The sequence below is a fragment of the Xenopus laevis genome, chromosome 4L (genome assembly GCF_017654675.1).
Source record: "Xenopus laevis strain J_2021 chromosome 4L, Xenopus_laevis_v10.1, whole genome shotgun sequence".
NCBI lineage: Eukaryota > Metazoa > Chordata > Amphibia > Anura > Pipidae > Xenopus > Xenopus laevis.
This window is the reverse complement of record NC_054377.1, coordinates 111,005,962-111,027,142: the sequence shown is the minus strand read 5'-3', so window position 1 is coordinate 111,027,142 and position 21,181 is coordinate 111,005,962. Positions and strand designations below refer to the sequence as shown.

Below are 21,181 nucleotides of genomic sequence, written 5' to 3'. Positions count from 1 at the left end.
AAAGTGATTTTTTTTTTGTTAACAAATCCAAGGTTGACTAGAAAGAATTTGATCTTGAGGCCTGGCCTATATCGGGAAGACTACCCAACACTGTAAATCAAACATATCGGCTGGATATATTGAGAATGGGGAAAACCATTTACTCATCATTAAGGAGAATAGAATTTAATCATGAACATAACATCCAAAATGTTGGTCGTAACCCCCCCCCTGCAAACACTGGTTTATAGTATATCCAGGTGCCTAGCTCTACAGCTTGTACTGGACACAAGTCACAGCTAGAGAAATCTGAGCTCTGTGTAGCACCTTATTACAATCATTCATTTCATTTGGTTCCCATGACAAAAATGTAACTGTTCTTTAGGTCTCTATTTTCAAGAAACTGACACACTGTGATGTTCAAGAGTGAAAATTCGTCACTTTAATCTATCATTACTCATAACACCCATTATTTACAGAAAATGTATTTTCCAGAATACAGAGAAATACCCTTGTGCACTTACAGCACAATACAGTGTTATTTGTATGAATGGTAAATTGGCATTACTGCTAGACGACAGTCCATCTGAAATAAAGGTCTTGCACATGTGCAGTAAAAGAGAAATTAAATCTTGGCAACCAAAAGTGTTGTAATGGTTGTGTGTGTCACCAGTTTTCTACTACAACTAAGACTTAATTATATTACCGGTTTCCCTTCAACCAGAATTAATTTGTCCAGAAAAGATCTCTGTCTTTTAGGAAAGCAATGACAGATCAATAGCAAGGACTATATATCATTTAAAAGAGGACATTTTCATGTCATTTATAAACAACTGTGAATATTACAAAGCACTTATGAGTCATTTTCTCTGTCCAGGCTATTGATGGAGTTTGGTAATCTTTGAGTGCACATAATTGCAGTTTTAAAACTTTGCCAAAGCCCTACCAGCTTTCATTCATATACCATCATGCATACCACCTTGCACAATCTGCAGCTCAGTTGCTGATCCTTACTAACAGGCCTACCCTCCACTAACCCCAACACATATTTTGGTGTTTGACGTATCTTATAGTCAATAAAATGTATTTGCTGCCAGGAAAACCGTATTTCCTGGAGCTCCTCCATGGCTGGAACCTTTTAGATTCTTTTTAGAAATTTTGGGGGCAGAACAGTTTGAGAGTTTGTAACATTAGGAGGGTAATCACTAACTAAGCCTGTCAAAAGTATGATTAACCTGTATCTTTCTGCCAAAGCAGTAACAGAGATCCTCCCTTTCTTTTCTGTGGGGCACTGAGGAACTATATCTAGACACCCAAACAGTACATAACTTAAAACAGGTTTTGCACAAAAATGTGTGTGCAAAATGTCTTACAGGAAGCTTACATGAACTACCCCGTGCTACAGAATGAAATGTTTGTAAGGTTCAGATGCCTTGACCTGATGGGCAGATCATCTCTTGCAGAACCAAATGCAGTAAGTGATTCTGTTCAGGTGTTAAGAGCGGCCTGTTGGAAAAAAAAAGAGTAAGTGAATAGCAAAGCACAAAAAGACATTTATTTTAATTTCTAAAGCCACTCTGGAAGAACACAGTGTGCAAAGTGACTGCTGCTTGCGGCTGTGCACACTGCGTTCTGCAAAGTAGATGAACCCTCTACATGAAGTTAATCAAGGCCGTTGGCCCATTAGAGCACAATAGAGTCTTCTAGTGTGTAATCTTGATACCAGTAACTCTGCTGGGTTAAGACATATCAGGGTGGTTCCCAAATACCAACATGTTTTAATTCAAAATTGTACCACATTGTAGGCTCCACAGCAAGGGGTATAAAATGCCCAAATGAGTGGAGGTTTTGGCTATAACTGTGACATAGCTTGCAGCAATTACGCTTACCTGCAATATTACTGCATGTCTAGAACTCTGCTTCTTGGATTACAAAACATACAAGTGTTGGAGTTGTATGGAATGATATGGACATTAACCAATCATTGTAAGGCATCTGAACAACATCTTTAGTGATACTCCATTGCTTTCGACCACACAGTAGGAAAGCAATTCTAACTGCCTACTGTTGTTAAATACAAAAATGGGAATACATTCAGCAAGTATGGACAATAAAACTGCTTTGGATGACACCAACATTTAAAGAATTGTGTGATTGGATTTCACAGTTTTCTATCTGAAAAAATGAATTATAAGCTCATCTCAGAACTCACCATAACTCTACCTGCAGAACTTTTAGGGATTCCACATCATTTTCTTGGCAGGCCATCTGCAAAATAAATAGCATAAAGTGAAATTGTTAGCAAAGAGCCATTTTTTAGATCATCCTCCTCTACTTCAGGGAGGAATTATATAATCTACTAAAAAAGAATGAATTATGTAGCATGTGTCCTTAATCTGTGCATAATGAACGAGATGCAGGGGTTGGTAGAATATAATCATCATTATTTCCTGTTAAGCAGAAACTCATAAACAATGGTAAAGTTGTCATTTGGGTTCATAAATATTTAGCATGGTACCAGATTGAATATGTAGTAGATGATTCATTAGTGATAGAAAAATAAAAGCATCTATTGATAGTTATACTCACGACTACTGACTGCAGCAGTAAAAACACTTCTTCTGTCAAATAATTCACTGAAAAAGACAACAAAAATCATAAGGATACTGAATACATAAAGTAGGCTGTACAATATTTTGGTAGAAGTTATAATACAGTATATTACATATGCTAGATATACAATGGATTTAGTCAGGAGTCAGAAAGATATTTCTCCCTCTAGTGGTTATTATATGAAGGGCTTTTTGAGAAATTTGTTTTTGGGAGGTTGGCTTCTGGGATAATTTCCAGTTGTCAGTGTAATTAAACTTGGAATAGTAAAATGGAATTAAGAGTGTTCACCTACCATGGCTGTGACTATCAAATGCTTCCCAGTCATATTTTTCCAGAGTTTGAGCATGTTCAGGCAGCAGCTTCTGAGGTGGAGGCTGCAAAGATGATTGAATCATTTTAAATTACAACACCCAGACAACTAAAACGGGTGCCAGTACACCTTTACGTTGCCAACAGTTTTGCCTAATGGAAATATTAAAAGTTAAACATATATTTATTTTCCATTTCCATTAAAGTTACAACGGGCTCAGTTGACGATTTATTGCTACGGCACTAGCACCGAATTAACTGCAAAAGAGGAAAACTAGGAGAGAGACAGAGAGAAAAGAATAATACAGTCACAACGGTACTGTAAAAATATTAATATAATAACCGTGACCTATTGCAAACAGAAAAGTGGCCAAAGTATTAAATCAAGTGATAGCTATAGAATTGCATGCGTTTACACATCACTCAATCATGGGCTAAAACACCCACTCTTCAATCTTAAAAGTATTCTAACTAAGAAGAGAGGACATACTAGAAGGTGTGCCCTGGGTGAAATGCATTGTCTTTCTACATTTTGTCAGTACATTTACAAAACAGTGTCCAAATCAAACACAGTAGAATAACTGGGCACAAGAGCTGCCTTTGGACATTGTGCTCCCATTTTCCCTTCCTTTGCCCACTATCTCATCTAACCTGTCTTTTACTGAATCCTCCCCTAGGGGCAAATTCATCAAGGGTCGAATTTCGAGGGGTTAAATCCCTCGAAATTCGACTGGGGAATAGAATCGAATAGGCAATTTGGGCGAATTTACGCGCTGGCGAATAGTCGAATTGGCGACTATTCGCCAGGCGAATAGGCGCTCGATCGAATATTCGCTCGAAGGATTTTCATTCGATCGAATGCCTTTTTATTCGATCAAAAACTTGGAAAAGAAGCCTATGGGACTTTCCCATAGGCTTTTAAAGCAATTCGGTAGGTTTTAGGTGGCAAAATAGGCTGTCGAAGTATTTTTAAAAGAGACAGTACTTCGACTATCGAATGGGCGAATAGTCGCAGCGTTTTTGCACTCGATCCAGTACTTCGACTATCGAATGGCGAATAGTCGCAGTGTTTTTGCGCTCGATCTATTCGAATCATTCTAATCAGGCAAATTTACGCCAATTCGATACTCGAGGAGCACAAAAATTAGAAGTTTTTTTTTACTTCGAATCCTTCACTCAAAGTTAGTGAATCGGCCCCTAAGTGTAAGCCTAATACCTTCCTACTATTATTCTTTATAGAGACTAGTCCTTATTCTCTGCACTGGAGCTCACATAATGCCCCTACACTTTATTTAGTATAGTGATTTACTTCAATTTAACTGAGCAGCTATATAACATGCACACTACACAGTCCTCCTAAAATCATATAAAGAATCTTAATATCCTTGATGTTATTAGGAACATACCAGACTCTAGAAGGGCCAACATTTCTAGGGGACCAGTAGGTTTACTATAAAACGGAGTGATTGCTAATAATCCTATGACCTATTTAACAAGTATTTTTTACAATAGTAAGTAGACGGGATATAAAACGGTGCAATCTAATGAAGGGTATTAGCGTTTGATGATTACATGGGATTAAAGGATTCCCTATATACTACCGACATTAATTCTTGCAGCAGTGAATACATTTGAAAGAGCATTATTCAGTATTACAATGTCACTCCAAAGGCCACACTATTTGCTTGATATTATTAGTAAGTGACTGTAAAGAACTAAATAATAATAAAATATAAAAAATAATTATATTTTTATAGTAGAATTTGATTTGAAGTCAAACACTGTTCCAACCTATTAGCAAGTACACATGCTTTAAAATCTTTAGGTTGGACGTTGGTTGTGAGCAGCCGGCCCAAAATCTGCAGGTCAGGTGACTTTGAGCTAGCACGACATTCGTTTAGTGGGTTGTAGACGTATTAAACTCTGTCCACTTCCATTTCATTCCCTAAATGAACATTTAGTGAACAACAAAAGCAACATTTTGATTGGTTTTGATCTGTTACTGCATAGGTACAAATCTGTTCAGTGTTCATAAATTAGCCTCATTATCTTAAAGGAACAGTGAAACAACCAAGAATTGAGAATTTCTTATAATGGGTTGTCAGACCACATGTTAGTATGCAGATTCAACAATGTGATGGTATAAGTAAAAGCTGGTCACAAAGAAATCCCCCAATGAACAGATGATTAGATCACTGGCCAATTAGGTAACACATATAAACATTAATTTAAGAATGTGTAAAGTGCTAAAATAAATGCAATTTTTTTTTTTTTTTTTTGCACAGAAATTGCGGACACCTGTTAAAAAGTGCATCCACTTTATTAAATTGTGATGCAAGTTTTGTAGGAAAAAGGGGTAATTTCCAGTGCATGGCAGTTTATTAAATAAAAGTCAGTGGCATGTGTAGGCCCAACACACTAAGGGAAAGCTGAAAGCACCAACTCCTCAAATCAGGTGTTAACTCTAGGGCTCCCATGCATATGTGGGCACTGTACTTCATTAGAAGTGACCAGCTTAATTACTACGAACTACCAAAGAGGACGCAAACAATACAATAACATGCACACCACATGGCAGAATTTAAAATAGATATTATGTACCTGCAACAACATAAGCAGAAGGACCCTTGATACTTCACACTTTGCTATGATGTCCAGAAATGCTCCTGTATAACAAGATGTGTTAAAGTTAACGCATTCTAGAATGTTTACTAAATCATAAAACTGACAAAATTTGGTTGCTTATATGTGGCAAAAAAAGAAACAGCTAGATAGACTTTATGATCTATTAGTTGTATGGTACAGCACTCTGTTAGTTTTTTCTATAAGGAGCGCCAGCTAGAGGAAAAGCTGGATTCACTAAATGGGGGTTTCCAAAAAAATACTGCTACCAGTGTATCCAGATTGAATTGTTCTTTAAAGTAGACCAAACTTGTCCTACAATTTGTGGAATGGGGCAGTACCCTAACGGCTCTTTCTTTTATGCATACATGTGCACCTGCATGTGTGTGTTTGTCTGGCAAGGGGCATCAGGCGTAGTATGCAATTATCGGCCTAGGGGAGCATAACTTCGAAATCCGGCACCAATTCCTGTAGCACTCACATGAACAGCATATGCCTTATGGGTGAATTTCAGGCCAAAACTTAACTGAAATGTTATACACCAAGACTAATGGATAACATTGGCTAAAAAGTTCTAAATATAATCGGGTGGTGAACATGTCTCCCCCATTCTTACATGACTGAGACAAGATTTGGTATTAGATCAGGCTCCTTACCAACTGGTAGACTGTTCCCAGGGGTGTGCAGTCCCTTTTCCTGGGCCAGAAGTTGCATCTCTGTGAATACAGCCAAAGCTCCATCATAGTCACCTGCAGCAGTGGATAAGATTGATAAATACAGGAATATAGGAATAAGCCCTGATAAACAATTGAATGTTATATTAAAGAGTTATATGATTGGGGCTTTATGTAAGTGTATTTAATGGGTGTGCAGACTTTCATAAGTAGCTGGAGGAAAACCAATAGTTACTCACGTGTCATGATCTTACAGGAAGCTACATATCCAAGTGAAAGCAGGCACTCAATAGGAACTTGTGTTTGCAACTCTGCTGCACGCTGGAAATACACCATGGCTTCTCCCAGTTTACTCATATCCTAGGTGGAGAAAGGATAACATTTCTGCTAATGCTCCAAACATGAATAGATGAGATTAGAGAAAATCTTTCAAATTTAGGAATTTGACAAGACATGAAGTAACATATAAGAGTAGGGAATGGCATCCCACCTCGAAGCTGGTATTTTAGCTTAAAACCCACTAAATGCTCTTCCTGAAGACGGCTATTATCATGATGTAAATATATTATATATTAATTAACTTCCATGAACCAAACACTGGAATGCCAAATGCCCCACATGCTTCCTCTCCCTATTTAGAAAAGGTAGCTCTTCATAATAAATACCTTTATCACACAGTAACAATACATTCCTCCTTGTCCTAACCCAGCAGGTTTCAATTTTGCTTTTATTTTCCTTAGGAACATAATAAAGTTTTACACACTGATTTTTTATTTTTTAATTTTTAGTGACTAAAGCTACAACATTTATATAAACAAACTAATTTTCTCCCCTTTGTTACTCTGAAAGAGTCCTTATTAGAAGAATATGCATATGAACCACTGAGTTCAGGGAATCTCTAAGCCATTACGCATTAGTATGCAGGAGATTTAGCTTTCATTCGTTCCAATTACAGACTTGTAAAAAACAGCCATATGCAGACAGACTTAAGATGTATTTGTTGTTTCGATTTTGCAGTCTGATTACACTGTTTATCTATTTATGTTATACAACAGGCTTATTGGTCACAAACCTTCAGAGCATTTCCTAGTTCCAGGCAAAGGCTGGCTGCCATCACTGGCTGGTTGAGTTCAATGTAAACCTGGGAAATATAACAAATAATGAAAGTTAAAATAGAGAAGTGAAGACAGAAATTGGCTCTTAGGGTAAGACCACACGTTTTGGGGAGATTTGCGACCAATCTCCCGAAACGCCTTTCCGGCGTTTTTTCATTTTAGCCGGCGCAGAGTGAGGGAAGGCGTTTGGGGAGATTGGTCTCCGCAAAGACGAAGCGATTAGTCGCCAGGCGACCAAATCTCCCCAAAACGCCCAGTGTGGCCTTACCCTTAAAGAGGAAAAAACATACTTGGCAGTAGAACTACTTTTGATCTCATCTTAGTTTATTATTTGTACAAATGGTCCACTGTGCCTTTCAGTTTTCCTTTGTGTTTTTATAATAGTAACATTAAAGGGGAACTCCGACTTCCAAACCAAAATTTAATAAAGAGGCCCACATAACACAGAAACCCCTAATATACCCATCACAGTTATCAGTTTCTTCAAAAAGTATGAATAAAGGCCATTTACTATGCTAAAATCCAGCTGTTTAACAGTTCTTCTCTTTCTGCATCATTTGAAATCCTGGCAGGGAAGGAGGGACTAAAACACAAATTGTAACAACTTCTAGACAACTTACAGACAGCATGCAGGAACTACATAACCCACAATGCATTGCACTGTGATGTTCCTTTCCTTATTGAAATCATGTGTGCAGGGAATTGTGGGGTGTGGAGGATGCAGGCTAAAGACAGATGGCTGCTGATATAAAGTAACAGTATTCAGCCAGCTCAGCAAAGTAGACAGATCAGAAGGAGAGCAGGGGGCTAGGCTTGGGTAACTGTTCCAATATCAGAAAAAAAGTCTGCCTATTTTTTAATTGATGTATATTGCAAAGTTGCTTGAAATTATGTTTACTTTTCAAAAAGATTAAGTTATGTTTGTTTGGAGTTCCCCTTTAATCTAAAATTACTTCAGGTTGCTTTGTTTTGCTTAGTTTGCTATGCAGCATAAAAATAGATTTTTGTACTTACCGTTAAATCCTTTTCTCTTGTCCTACATTGGGGGACACAGGCACCATGGGGATGAAGATCCTGTTGCTTGGAGGATGGACACTAAACGGTTAATAAGCTCCTCCTCCTGCACTGGTTCTCATACCCTGCCTACTTCCTTTCCCCTCAGTTTTCGGGCCGAAGAAGGAAGGACAACCCTACTATCACCATGTGCAAACAGAAAAGGAACTCTCACCCCCTATGAACTATATACAGTCACACTTAGACAGTGTGCTAGAAGAATTTTGAATTATAACCTATTCAGGGAGGGAAGGCCTGTGTCCCCCAATGTAGGACAAGAGAAAAGGATTTAACGGTAAGTACAAAAATCTATTTTTCTCTTGCCTAGATTGGGGGACACAGGCACCATGGGGACGTCCCAAAGCTACCCATGAGGGCGGGACTTGCACCCCAGTGCTCAGCTTACAACAGTCTGTAGCACCTTTCTCCCAAAGCTTGCCTCAGCCGAGGAGAAAGTGTGTATCTTGTAGAACCTGGAAAAAGTGTGTACTGAAGACCACACTGCAGCTCTACAAACCTGTTCAGCGGAAGCCTGGTGGCGTACTGCCCAGGAAGTACTCATCGACCTGGTCGAGTGAGCTCGAATCCCGAAGGGTGGAGGTCTATCCTTTGCTACATAAGCCTTTGAGATGGCCGACCTGATCCATCTGGAAATCGTTGCCTTCGATGCCCGGAGGCCCTTTCTCGGTCCCTCCGGAATGATGAAAAGACTGTCAGTTCTTCTTATACTTTTGGTAACAGAGACATAAATACTCAGCGTACGGACTACGTCTAGCTTGTGCAGCTTTTTCTCCATCTGTGTCTTGGGATGAGGACAGAAGGAAGGCACTACAATGTCCTGATTCAGATGAAATTCGGACACAACTTTAGGTAAGAAATCCGGTGTTGGCCTTAGAATTACCTTGTCCTTATGGAAAATTGTGAATGGCACTTTACACGATAAGGCTGCCAACTCTGACACTCGTCTAGCCGACGTGATGGCTAATAAAAATACTGTCTTAATAGTCAGTGTAAGCAAGGGAATGTCCATGATAGGTTCAAAAGGCTGTTCTTGCATAGCTGATAGTACTAGGTTAAGATCCCATGGCGGAACCGGGTGACGGTATGGTGGTGCCTGTCGAAGAGCACCCTGTATGAAAGTCTTAATGTTAGGCCGCAACGCCAACTGGTGTTGGAAGAAAATAGATAGTGCAGATACTTGGACCTTCAAGGAACTGATGGCTAGACCCTTATCCAGTCCCTCCTGCAGAAAACACAGTACGTTTGCTTCGTTTAAGATCCGTGGATCTTTGGAGTTAGTCTCGCACCATGAGATGAAGGTCTTCCATATCCTATGGTAAATCCGTGCAGATACAGGCTTTCTGGCCTTTAATAATGTAGGTAAGGCCTCCTGTGGAACTCCTGACCTGGAGAGTATCAAGGCCTCAAGAGCCACGCCGTTAAATCCAGCCGTGGAGAATTCGGGTGGACGATAGGTCCCTGTGTTAACAGATCGTCCCTGACTGGAAACCGAAATGGAGTGTCTGCTGCTAGCCGCATGATCTCTGCGAACCAAGGTCTGCGGGGCCAGAATGGAGCCACCAGTATCGCCTCTACTCTCTCTTCCTTTATTCGTCTGATGACTCTTGGAATCAGAGCGAGAGGTGGGAACACGTATACCTTGTGAAACGGCCAAGGTGCTATTAGCGCGTCCACCGCTACTGCTAGAGGATCCTTGCTTCTTGCCATAAAGCTTGGCAGCTTGTTGTTGTATCTTGACGCCATTAGGTCCACCTCTGGTATACCCCACCTTTTTACTATCTCTTGGAACACTTCCGGATGCAGACTCCACTCGCCCTGATCTACTGTCTCTCGACTGAGGAAGTCTGCTATCCAGTTGTCTACTCCTGGAATGTGTACTGCGGAGATGGCTGGCACATTCTCCTCTGCCCAAAGAAGTATCCTTTGTGCTTCGGCCAACGCCGCTTGGCTTCTTGTGCCTCCCTGATGGTTTATGTAGGCCACTGCCGTCATGTTGTCCGACTGAATTCTCACTGGTCGACCCTTGAGATTGTGGGTCCAGTGTGACAAGGAGAGCCATATCGCCCTGAGCTCTAGGATGTTGATTGGGAGGGATCCTTCCCCTGGGCTCCATCTGCCCTGTACTGTGTGTTGTTCCAGTACTCCTCCCCACCCCTGTAAGCTGGCATCTGTTGTTACTACTGTCCATGTATGGTTGGGAAACAGCTTGCCTGATTGCAATGTTGATGGTTGGAGCCACCATTTCATTGACGCCTGAACGGGCTCTGTTATCAGTATCCTGCGGTCTAGCTCTGTACGCATCTTTCTTTGATGTAATAGAATTAGTCTCTGCAATGGTCTGGTGTGTAATTGGGCATACGGTACAGCTGGAATAGCCGCTACCATTGTCCCCAGTGCTCTCATGGCTACTCTGAGTGGTATGTATCTCTCTTTCTGAATGATCATTAATCTTGTGCGAAAGGTGGATATCTTGGCAGGTGGAAGAAAAGCTTTTCCCAGCGACGTGTCTATAATCAGACCTAGGTATTCTGTCCGTTGCGTTGGAGTGAACATTGATTTTTTGTAATTGATGAGCCAACCTAATTGGGTCAATCTTTCCACCACTGTCTGTAGGTGACTTGTTGTTAAGGCATGAGACGGAGTTTTGACTAGTAGGTCGTCCAAGTATGGTATGACTCCTATTCCCTGCAGCCTTAAATCTGCTAGAGCTGCTGCCATGACCTTTGTGAAGACACGCGGGGCTGAGGATAGGCCGAATGGAAGTGCCACAAATTGCCAATGTTCTCCTGCAGCGAAGAAACGAAGGAATCTGTAGTGATTGGGGTGTATTGGCACGTGAAGATACGCGTCCTTGATATCTATTACTGTCATAAATTCCCCCATCTCCAGGGACAGCAGAACCGATTGAATGGATTCCATTTTGAAATGTTGACGTTTGACATATTTGTTTACTGCCTTTAGATCCAGCACAGGACGGTAGGATCCGTCCTTTTTGGGGACGATGAACAAATTGGAATAAAAACCTCTGCCCCTGTCTAGAGGTGGAACCTGCTGTATGACCCCTGAGCTTGTGAGATCTCGGAGAATCTTTCGAAATGCTGAACGCTTTGGCTCCTTTGAGGGAAGACGTGACACAAAAAATCTTTTGGAGGAATTTGTATAAAGTCTATGAGATATCCGTGGGAGACTACCTTCAGGACCCAAGGGTCTTGGACTCTCTGTTCCCACACCTCCCGAAAGTCTCTTAGGCGTCCGCCTATAAAAACACTCTCGGGGGTGGGCACCTCTTCATGCGGAGGCGGGTTTCTCCTGAGAAGGCTTGGCGGTTTGTCTGGTTGAAGACCAGTTGTGGCCTTGTTTGATTGGATATCTGGAACGGCTGGAAGATTGGTGCTTTTCCGTTTGTGTTCTCTGCCTTTGGCCTTGACCCTGACGAAAGGGCCGCAGAAAAGGTCTTCTCTTAAAGGTGGTGCGCTTGGGTCTGTTTTGCGGTAACAGGGTACTCTTTCCACCCGTCGCCTGTGATATAATCTTATCGAGCTCTGCTCCAAAAAGCTGTTTACCCACAAACGGAAGACTGACTAGTGATCTCTTTGATGTGAGGTCCGCAGACCAGTTTTTTAACCATAGAAAACGTCTGGCTGCAATGGACTGTGCTGAAGCTCCGGCAATGAGTTTTGCTGCATCCAATGCTGCTTCGCAGATATAAGAGTTTGCATCGGCTATTTGTGACAATAAAAGATCAGTAGACGGGTCCTCAGACCCAATAAGTTGTGCTACCTGCTCAACCCATATCTCTATTGCTCTTGACACCCACGCTGTGGCAAAGATTGGTTGAAGCGCCGCTCCTGCTGCTGAAAAAATGGCCTTACAGAAACCCTCTAGACGTTTGTCTATTGGGTCCTTAAAAGAAGCTGCGTCAGCCACTGGTATGGTTGTGGTCCTAGATAGACGTGACACCGGAGGATCCACCACTGGTGGGGAGGACCAGAGGTCTGTATTTTCCTGAGGAAATGGATAGGACTGTGAAAAGCGTTTAGATAGTTGGAGCTTGCGGTCTGGAACTTTCCACTGAGCCTTAACAATGTCATCTAAGTGCTCATAAGCCGGAAAAACATATGAAGTCTTCTTCTGCCTTTTGAAAATGTTTTTGCTAGGCTCAGCTGTAGCTGCTGTGTCTTCAATGTTTAATGTTTGTAACACTAACTGTATCAGTGATTCTACCTCCCTTTGTGACCTGGGAGTATCCAGCTCCTGATCTGACTCCTCCCCTGACAACACTTGCCCCTCTTCCCCTGACTCTTCCTCTTCAGGTGACTCAGGTGGGGGGGAATGAAACCGCTTAGAAGCAGTTGCCTGTGCGCTCATCCTTTGTGGCTGACTAGAGAGGTGCTCCAAAACCTTGTCCAAAGTCTCTGGAATCCTGGCTAGATTCTGTAGACCAGCCAGTGAGAGGGAGAGAGCACGCACCAATTCAGAATCCGAGCTCGCCTGAGAAGCCGAAGCTATCGCTGAGCCGGATTGTAGGGTTGCATTTGGTAAGCTAGGAGCCGGTATATTACCAGTACTACAAGCTACACACTTTGGGTCAGAAGAGGCAATGTCAAATTTTGTTTTGCATGACGAGCATGCAAGGAATGCAATTTGAGATGGGGTGCGGGACTTAGTCTGCCGCTTAGAAGAGGGCATTTCCTCTACTCTGTCAGTCATGCTATAGAGGGTTGGCTCTTCCTTAAGAAAAGGAAGCAGGCAGGGAACTGAGAAAGTCCTGTGTGCACCTGGGCTGTCCCTGTATGGGCGACCTGCATGGGTGAAAGTGACATGCTTAGTGCCAGAACAAGACTAAAACTGCCTAGGGAATACAACAAGAGTACTTACTCTGGTTGCTCTGCAGTATCGACTCAGTAAGTAGAGGAAGCGAGTGTATTCTCTCCTCCTTTTGCCGTTCCAGCTCGTGTCCCAAGATGGCGGCCGGAAGTGACGTATGCGCCGGCAAGGACGGTGAAACGCAAGTTGCGCAGTATGCCCTCAAGGAAAATGGCCGCCGTAGAGAGTGCATCCGCCGACTCCCTCTTCCAAGATGGCGGCCGGAAGTGACGCATGCGCCGGCAAGGACGGTGAAACGCAAGTTGCGCAGTATGCCCCAAAGAAAATGGCCGCCGCAGAGAGTGCCGACGCCCTCTTCCAAGATGGCGGCCGGAACAACATGCGCAGAAGAATCGGACCAACACAATGACGGTCCCTCCGTGTAACTAAGCTGTGCCGTTCCTCTAGAGCCAGAGCGGGTAAGAACGCTTTCTGCTCCTAGGGGGGATGTGAGTAAGCAGCATATAGGGGCCTACCCTGTCTGTGGAAGTCGAAGCAGAAGGGGGTGAAAAGGGGATAATAAAACACTTACCCCTTTCGTTGCCAGCCATTCCTGCCCTATTTTTGGTGCGTACCCCGTTCTGGGCTGCTGGTGCAGCCTCCGTGGAGCGGGAACCAGCAGCCCCAGGGTGTTGAGGGAGCCTCTGCCTGCAGACCTCCGTGGAGCGGGAAGGCAATCAGGGCACAATATTATTCGGCTGGTGGGGGGCTCGGGAAAGTGAACTCAGGCCCCACTGCTGGCATGGCACATGAATAAATCGGCACCATTGCTCCCAGCCAGTAGCATCCGTCCTCCTTCTGAGGACACTAAAGTAAAACTGAGGGGAAAGGAAGTAGGCAGGGTATGAGAACCAGTGCAGGAGGAGGAGCTTATTAACCGTTTAGTGTCCATCCTCCAAGCAACAGGATCTTCATCCCCATGGTGCCTGTGTCCCCCAATCTAGGCAAGAGAAAATGCTTTAGTTTGCAGCTTTAAATTTACTACTGCCTCATCTTGACTGGACACAACCTCCTGTATTTATTACACTCCATAGCCCTCCTGTTATGTCATAATGTCCTTCAAACAGTGAATTCCAAAAAGTTTTGTATGGCCACTGTAAGGAGGTCTGGGCCCAGCAAAACTGTGGCTCAGCCTAAAGACCAGTTAGTATGAGATTTGGGAGAATGCCAATTTTGTCTCCTGGAAGGTGAGCTTGAAAGTCATTTAGGACACTTAGCTGTGGTCCATATTGTTGGATCTGTGGCTGATGCATCAATTTATCACAATTTCATCACATATGTATCAGTGCTATGAGCAAAGAGTGGCCAAGATCAAATTTTGTACCTCAAACGGGTACTGGAGTCTTAAAACCACTGCCTAAGAAGAAATAACAGGCTTCGTCTATTATCATTTAGAGCAGTGATTTCCAACGAGTGGCTAACATGTTGCTCACCAACCCCTTGAATGTTGCTCCCAGTGGCCTCAAAGCAAATTTTTTAATTTCAGGCTTGGAGGAAAGCTGTGGTTGCATAAAAACCAGGTGTACTGACAATCAGAGCCTCCTGCCAGTCCTCATAGGGGCTACCATAAGCCAATCACAGCCCTTATTTTGCACCCCAGAAACTTTATATCATATATGTGTTGCTCCCCGATTCTTTTTACATTTAAATGTGGCTCTCAGGTATAAAAGGTTGGTGACATCTTTGACTACACTGAATAGTGAGCAGCCCACTCAGAACTAAATCCTCACTTCTACACCTTAGGATCTGCAATCTCCTTACTCCCATTCCTTTCCTCCTGTGTCTCTCTTTCCACTACTCCCACATCTTTCTATCCAATGACTATTACTAAATTCCTTCCCCACCCCTTTTTCCCCCTCCCCCTCTCTCTCCTCCCCCCCTTATTTTGTTGAACGATAGGCACGCAGGCTATAGTATCACTTGCCTAGGATACATACTTGGAACCTAATTTAATGAAAACTTGCAAAGGAACATCCACATTTGGCAACTAAGATAGATTGTTTATTGAAAAAAAACTGCCTGTCTTGTGATTTTTCACTGTCGATTTGAAATACTGTATTGTATTGTTTTCTTGAATGTTGCAATAAAAATCATAATAACAAAAAAAAAAAAAAAAGGTTGGTGACCCCTGGCTCAGAGTGTAGACTGGCTATTATTGGTAAGATCCACTCATTAGAAGAAGATACTTCTAAAAGGAGAATTCAACCCCCCAGGCGCAAAAATCCCTCCCCTGCAAAGGCCCCGCTCCCTTCTCCCCCCCGGGCAAATGCCCCTAACTTGTTACTTACCCCTCCTTCTAGGTCCTCTCCAGCTGAGTTTATGGCAGCCATCTTCTCCCGAGTGCTCTTCTTCCTGTATTCAGCGCAGTTTGGTGGCGCATGCGCAGTAGGAGGCATTTACCGGTAAGGATCTACTGCGCATACGCCGAAAGTCACGACGTTTCCAGGAAAAAAAACTGAATCTTCGTGACTTTTGGGCGCATGCGCAGTTGGGAGGTATTTGCCGGTACGGAGCTACTGAGCATGCACCCAAAAGTCAGAAAGTTTACGATTTCTTTTTTCGGAAACCTCGTGACTTTCGGCGAATGCGCAGTAGATCCTTACAGGTAAATGCTTCCTACAGCGCATGCGCCACCGAATACAGGAAGAGAAGATGGCTGCTGTGAACTCCGCTGGAGAGGACTTAGAAGGAGGGGTAAGTAACATGTTAGGGGCATTTGCCCGGGGGGGGTAGGCCAGGGGGAGGAGGGAGAGGGGCCTACGCAGGGGAGGGTTTTTGTGCCTAGGGGTTGAATTCTACTTTAAATGTAAGGATAGGTAAGTTTGGTAAGATACTTTTAATATGCCACTTAATTTTATATAAACTATCTATTGCTTAAGTATTCAGTTTCCTAACTAAATGATATTCTCCAAATTACAGAAAGATCCCTTATCCAGGTCCCAAACATTCTCCATAACAGGTCCCATACATGGGTAAAACCTGGGAAACAAGTGTGCTAGTTTTAATTCTACACATAACTATCAAGCACTTCGTCATCTACATTTATATTTCTCCACAGTTTGCATAATAGGACACTCTGAGTTTCAGACCTCACAAACAGAATAAATCATGCTTCCCTTGCTAGCAATGATAGTTGGTGGCAATATTGACTAGTGAATAGCAGGGAAGCCAATGGGAATGAAAGTATATTTTTTTATACATAAAACGAAGCAGAGAATTTAAAATCCTACAAAATGTTTATTGGCTTCTACTACATTTGCTAGTCAGCCAGCCCCCAAACATCTAAGATTCTACACCATCAAGAGGAGAGAAACTTATCTAGACTGTGTAATCATATAATGCAAAGAGTCTACCATAGCTGGGATTACTGGGTCAGCACTTTGCTCCACTACTCATCACTGTGTAGAACCGTCAAGCCATGGAATAAAAATCATAGCAACACACAAACATGACTGGGGTTGTAGCTTAGACTACTGCAACCAGGGGAAGGAAAGCTTAAGAAGGTCAGTAAATGAGACCAATCAAAAGGAGAAGGTGGGGTGAGAAAATATCCTGTTTGTTTACATTCAGCAGAGAAATATATGTTATCATAATTGCACCTGCTTACTTTTATGGCAAAGCTGTAGCAGTTAATGGCAGCCTGCAGATGTTCCTCAAACCCTGGACACTTCAAGCGCTGAGTTTCCTTTTCTTCTTGCAAAAAAAGACGTGCAGCTTCTGTTAATGCCATGGCCTCTCCTGGAGCATTAAACAGCGTCTGCTCACATCTGCCAATAGAAATGTGACTAGTTATGATCACTCACTAACCTGCATCCCTCTGTAACAGTCCTGACACTCTCATCTACTTGTTAGCCCCTTGTATGTTTGTGCTATGAGAAAAACCTCAGCTACATTCCACAACAGCAATGATGCTCTGCAGAGTGATGACAAATAAATACTATCTGGTTTAGTGTAAGGATCTGGGCTTTTTCTTGATTTACTCACCTAGCCATAGCTAAGTTACAGAAACCAGCATATTGAAGGCAGTCTTGTTGCTTGAGTTCTTTAGCCAACTGACCTGAAACATAAATAAATGCACACAATTCATAACACTACTAAATGCATTATAATTATTATTGCATTACAGCTTTTCCACCCAAAGTCATAAGTTGCCTGTCAAATGGCATGTACCAAAAGTGATCCCTATGGATTTCTGATCAGTAAAACAGAATGTTGAATAGTTCATAGCTTCAGGATGTTAACTAGGAGACTTATTTGTCATGAAATATGATTAGGCATTTCCTATTAAATGATATGATACCGCCCAGCTGGGTGAAGGCCTTCAAAATGCAAGAAGAGAGGGGGAAAAGGGCACGTATCTGCCAAGTACGGATTGTCTTCCTTTACAGATGAGTAGAAACGAGGCAGCAACTGTCCCAGACCTCTGGAGAGTTGGAGTCAATACCCACCTAAGGTGGGAGCAGCAAATTTCTTCATAGAATGGGAAAGTTTGGAGGAAGCAGACAGGGAAACAGGGAAGGGATGCTTCAGGGCTAGTAGGTGGAATTAAGCTAGGTTCTAAGCCATGGATCTAAGCCATTTACTCCTAGGCCACAACTTGTGTACGCCTACACAACTTTTAGGCAAATAAAAGAAAATGAGTATTTGTGGAACATAGGAAATCAAACCTACAATAGGAAGAGTCCCTTTTTAATTATTTAGTGTCCACTCGCTATTGGGCATGTAACATACAGTACATGAAAGGGGAATCCATTTTTTACATAGCTTCCACTTCCACATATGAAATTGTAAATAACTGTAATGCAAGATTTTATTATAAGTATGCAAAACAAATATATTATTGGGTTTATACTATACCCATCACATTAGGGTTGGGTGGATCTGCTCTAGAATGCTAATGTTAGTTATAGTAGGTACTCATCAGAAAAGTTTATTAAAGAAATCTTACCAAACTGCTCACTAGCCTCAGCAACATTTGGCTTCCGTAAAAATCTCCTAAAATTAGAGAAGAGAAAATATTCACTTGAATACTGAACAAAGCAATCTTTTTTTAATCCAGCTAACATCTTTTATAAATACTGATTTCAGGCCCCCAGATTATTATAAAAGGGTTAATTAGGGACATCCCTAATATCTATCCACTCAGTTGAACAATAAGGGGTGTCATTAACAAAGACCTCAGATACAAAAGCACAAACACCCAGTCAAACAGCACTTGCCCTGATCAATAAATCCAGCACCAGGTACAGTACACAGGGCTGTCAGGCACAATACAGCCCTGTCCTTCCCACCTGCTACAGGGCAGTTAAGTACATGACACAACATGAGCAACATGCAAATTATGGGAAATGCCAACCCTGCCTGTCCCTCATGAATACATCACTGTTTATCACAAGCAGTGCTGTATTCATTGGGGGAATGTGCATGTCTCTACATTGCACCCTGCATAACACTTGATAAATGAGCCCTTATATGTCCTTTGTGTTTTTATAAACATTTTTTTTTTCTCAGTATGGCCCCTCCGCTGCTGGGACCAAAGACAAATACCCTCTCTGTCACCATCTAATGCCAGACCCTTGTTTACCAATTAACATGCTCATATTATGTTCATGTATTTAAAAATATCTTGAGTCTACTTTAAGCTTATTTGCAAATCACCCTACAAACCAATTATGCATCATTGCAATAATTAATTCCCTTGTTACTGATGTAATATTCGAAATTTAAAGTGAAAGTTATACGTCACATTCATACCTTTAGGGCCACATTCTGCTCAAACTAAATTAGACTGATGCAGACTGATACTGTAAAAACACCTGGAATGCTTTATAAAATACTACCCATATGACAATGACCCAAAAGAGAATAATCCAAATAAAAATCTAGAAGGAAGCATAAGTATTAATACCCACTTGGGATAGTATGTTAATGTTAAACTGAGTAAAAATAAGACAATTGGCTACTCTCCACGCAAAGGGGCTCATTTAGGGCAGGACTCCGTGGATGATTCCGGCGTGATCGGATGCGCAAAAACACATCGGATGCGACGGAAATAAGGTAAGTAATTCTACTGTCGGATGCAGACGATGCACGCTGCGTCTGCATCCGACAATCGTGTTGCGTCATATCAACAATGCCACACGATCCGACAATAGCATTATTTACCTTATTTCCGTTGCATCCGACGTGACGCCTGCGTTTTTTCACAGCATGTCGGATCGCTCCGGAATCATCCGTGGAGTCCTGCCCTAATCAACACTGGGCAAATTTGCACCTGCTCAGTAACCCATGACAACCAATCAGGGGTCTGCTTTCATTGCTCAACCTGCTGCTGGCTGAAAAAAAGACACTGACTGATGGGTTGCTATGGGTTACTGAGCGGGGCAAATTTGCCCAGTGTTTATAACTGAGCACCCCTTTCTCCAAACTCCTGTGCAGTTTATATAACAGAGGAGCACAGATAGTTACAAGGCAATCATTGGCTTAGAAAGCAAGTAAAAATGTGTGTTTACAAGTGAAACTCCCTGCACCCTTGTGTATCCCCACAGTATCAATGGACTTGCCCCCTGCAGGTGGGGATACTCACAATACTGGTCTCTATTTTCTGTCCATCAATAAACTCCCTTTCAAAGCCAATTGCCCATTCTTCTGCCCCTTGTGCTGCACAAAGTCTGCATTAGATGCAGGGAATCCATAATGGCCCATCATTACTTTACAGAATGGTATTACTGAGCCAGTGCAATGAAGTCAATTCTATTCCTAAACAAGCAGGATAACAATTACTTAGTATAAAGGGATATTTCTTCCAGACTAGGCTGGTGGCACAGTGAGCTGAGTGACATAACGGAAAGATAAGTAAACGCATAGGATAACATTATGGAAACATTTGCGGACATTTAGAATATAAGCCATTTTCTAGCCTCACTTCTTAAGCTTGTTAGAGACAGCTCTGTAGCGCAGCAGGAAGTCTCCATCTGTCGCCATCCTGAAGAAGATGACACAGTCACGGCGCACTTCCCGGAAGGAAAACAACTGCGTGCGTGAGTGAAGCGGCGACAACGTCACGGCCATGTGACCAATACTGTGGGCGGGGGGTTGTGATGTCACATGAGGAAGTATTTTACGGCCTCTGTTGGTGCTAATGGCAGACCCACGTCACAGACTGAGCGATAACGCTCACAGAACAGTTGCTGCCCATAGAGATAAAGGAATGAGAAAATGCAGCACTGTATTGCTGTATGGTAGCACGGATATAGAAATGTGCAACATACTCACATTCCTCCTAACATTTAGGAAACAGAAAGAGGGACAAAAAGTTTTGGCCTGGCCCATTTTAGTGACCACACCCCCTAATTACCATGTTCCTTTTACATAATATGGCTGGTTATGAAAGTTTGAAGACATTTCTGTGGTTTTTATATGTTATTACAGTTTTGCAAATGAAGGTGAATTGCCCTTTAAACTGCAAGTCTTCCTTCTTATCTTATCAAACTGTTACTAAAAGTATGTTAAGTATCTATTCTGTGCTGTCTGCCAAGACCCAATTATGTTAGAAACTATCTATCTATTCTGGCTGTTTAGTGCAGTACATCAAAGAGAAACTCGGGACTTATCAGTACAAATCCGTGACAGCGGGTTGCACTGTCAAAATCATAAAGTCCCGCTCAAAACGGTTTGCCCAGCGCAAATTTTTTTCGCCAATGGGATGCAAACGAACAGAATGGTTCACACCTATACTACCACAACTCTTCACCCACCCTCTTCACAGCCATTATGCTAAAGCACACCCATAATCCAGCCACTCTCTATAAACCCTGCCCCTTTGCAACCCATGAATTGCACTTTTGTGTCTCTTTGGGCACCCTCTGCCACAGGGCCTCTGACTACAGTACCCCTATAAGAGGGGCCCTTTAAACATTGTTCCATCTG

General features: G+C 42.3%; 1 protein-coding gene across 1 annotated transcript; it reads right to left on the bottom strand.

Moving 5' to 3' along the window:
- Positions 1–391: 391 nt before the first annotated feature.
- On the bottom strand, positions 392–20,306 carry f8a1.L (coagulation factor VIII L homeolog). Its single transcript, NM_001097049.1, is given in 12 exon segments — positions 392–1,485; positions 2,192–2,247; positions 2,569–2,615; positions 2,885–2,966; positions 5,503–5,567; positions 6,180–6,272; positions 6,437–6,557; positions 7,270–7,338; positions 16,860–17,019; positions 17,237–17,309; positions 18,201–18,247; positions 20,178–20,306. Coding segments are annotated over 12 exon segments (954 nt in total). The 5' UTR covers positions 20,237–20,306; the 3' UTR covers positions 392–1,403.
- Between the last annotated feature and the right edge of the window lie 875 nt (positions 20,307–21,181).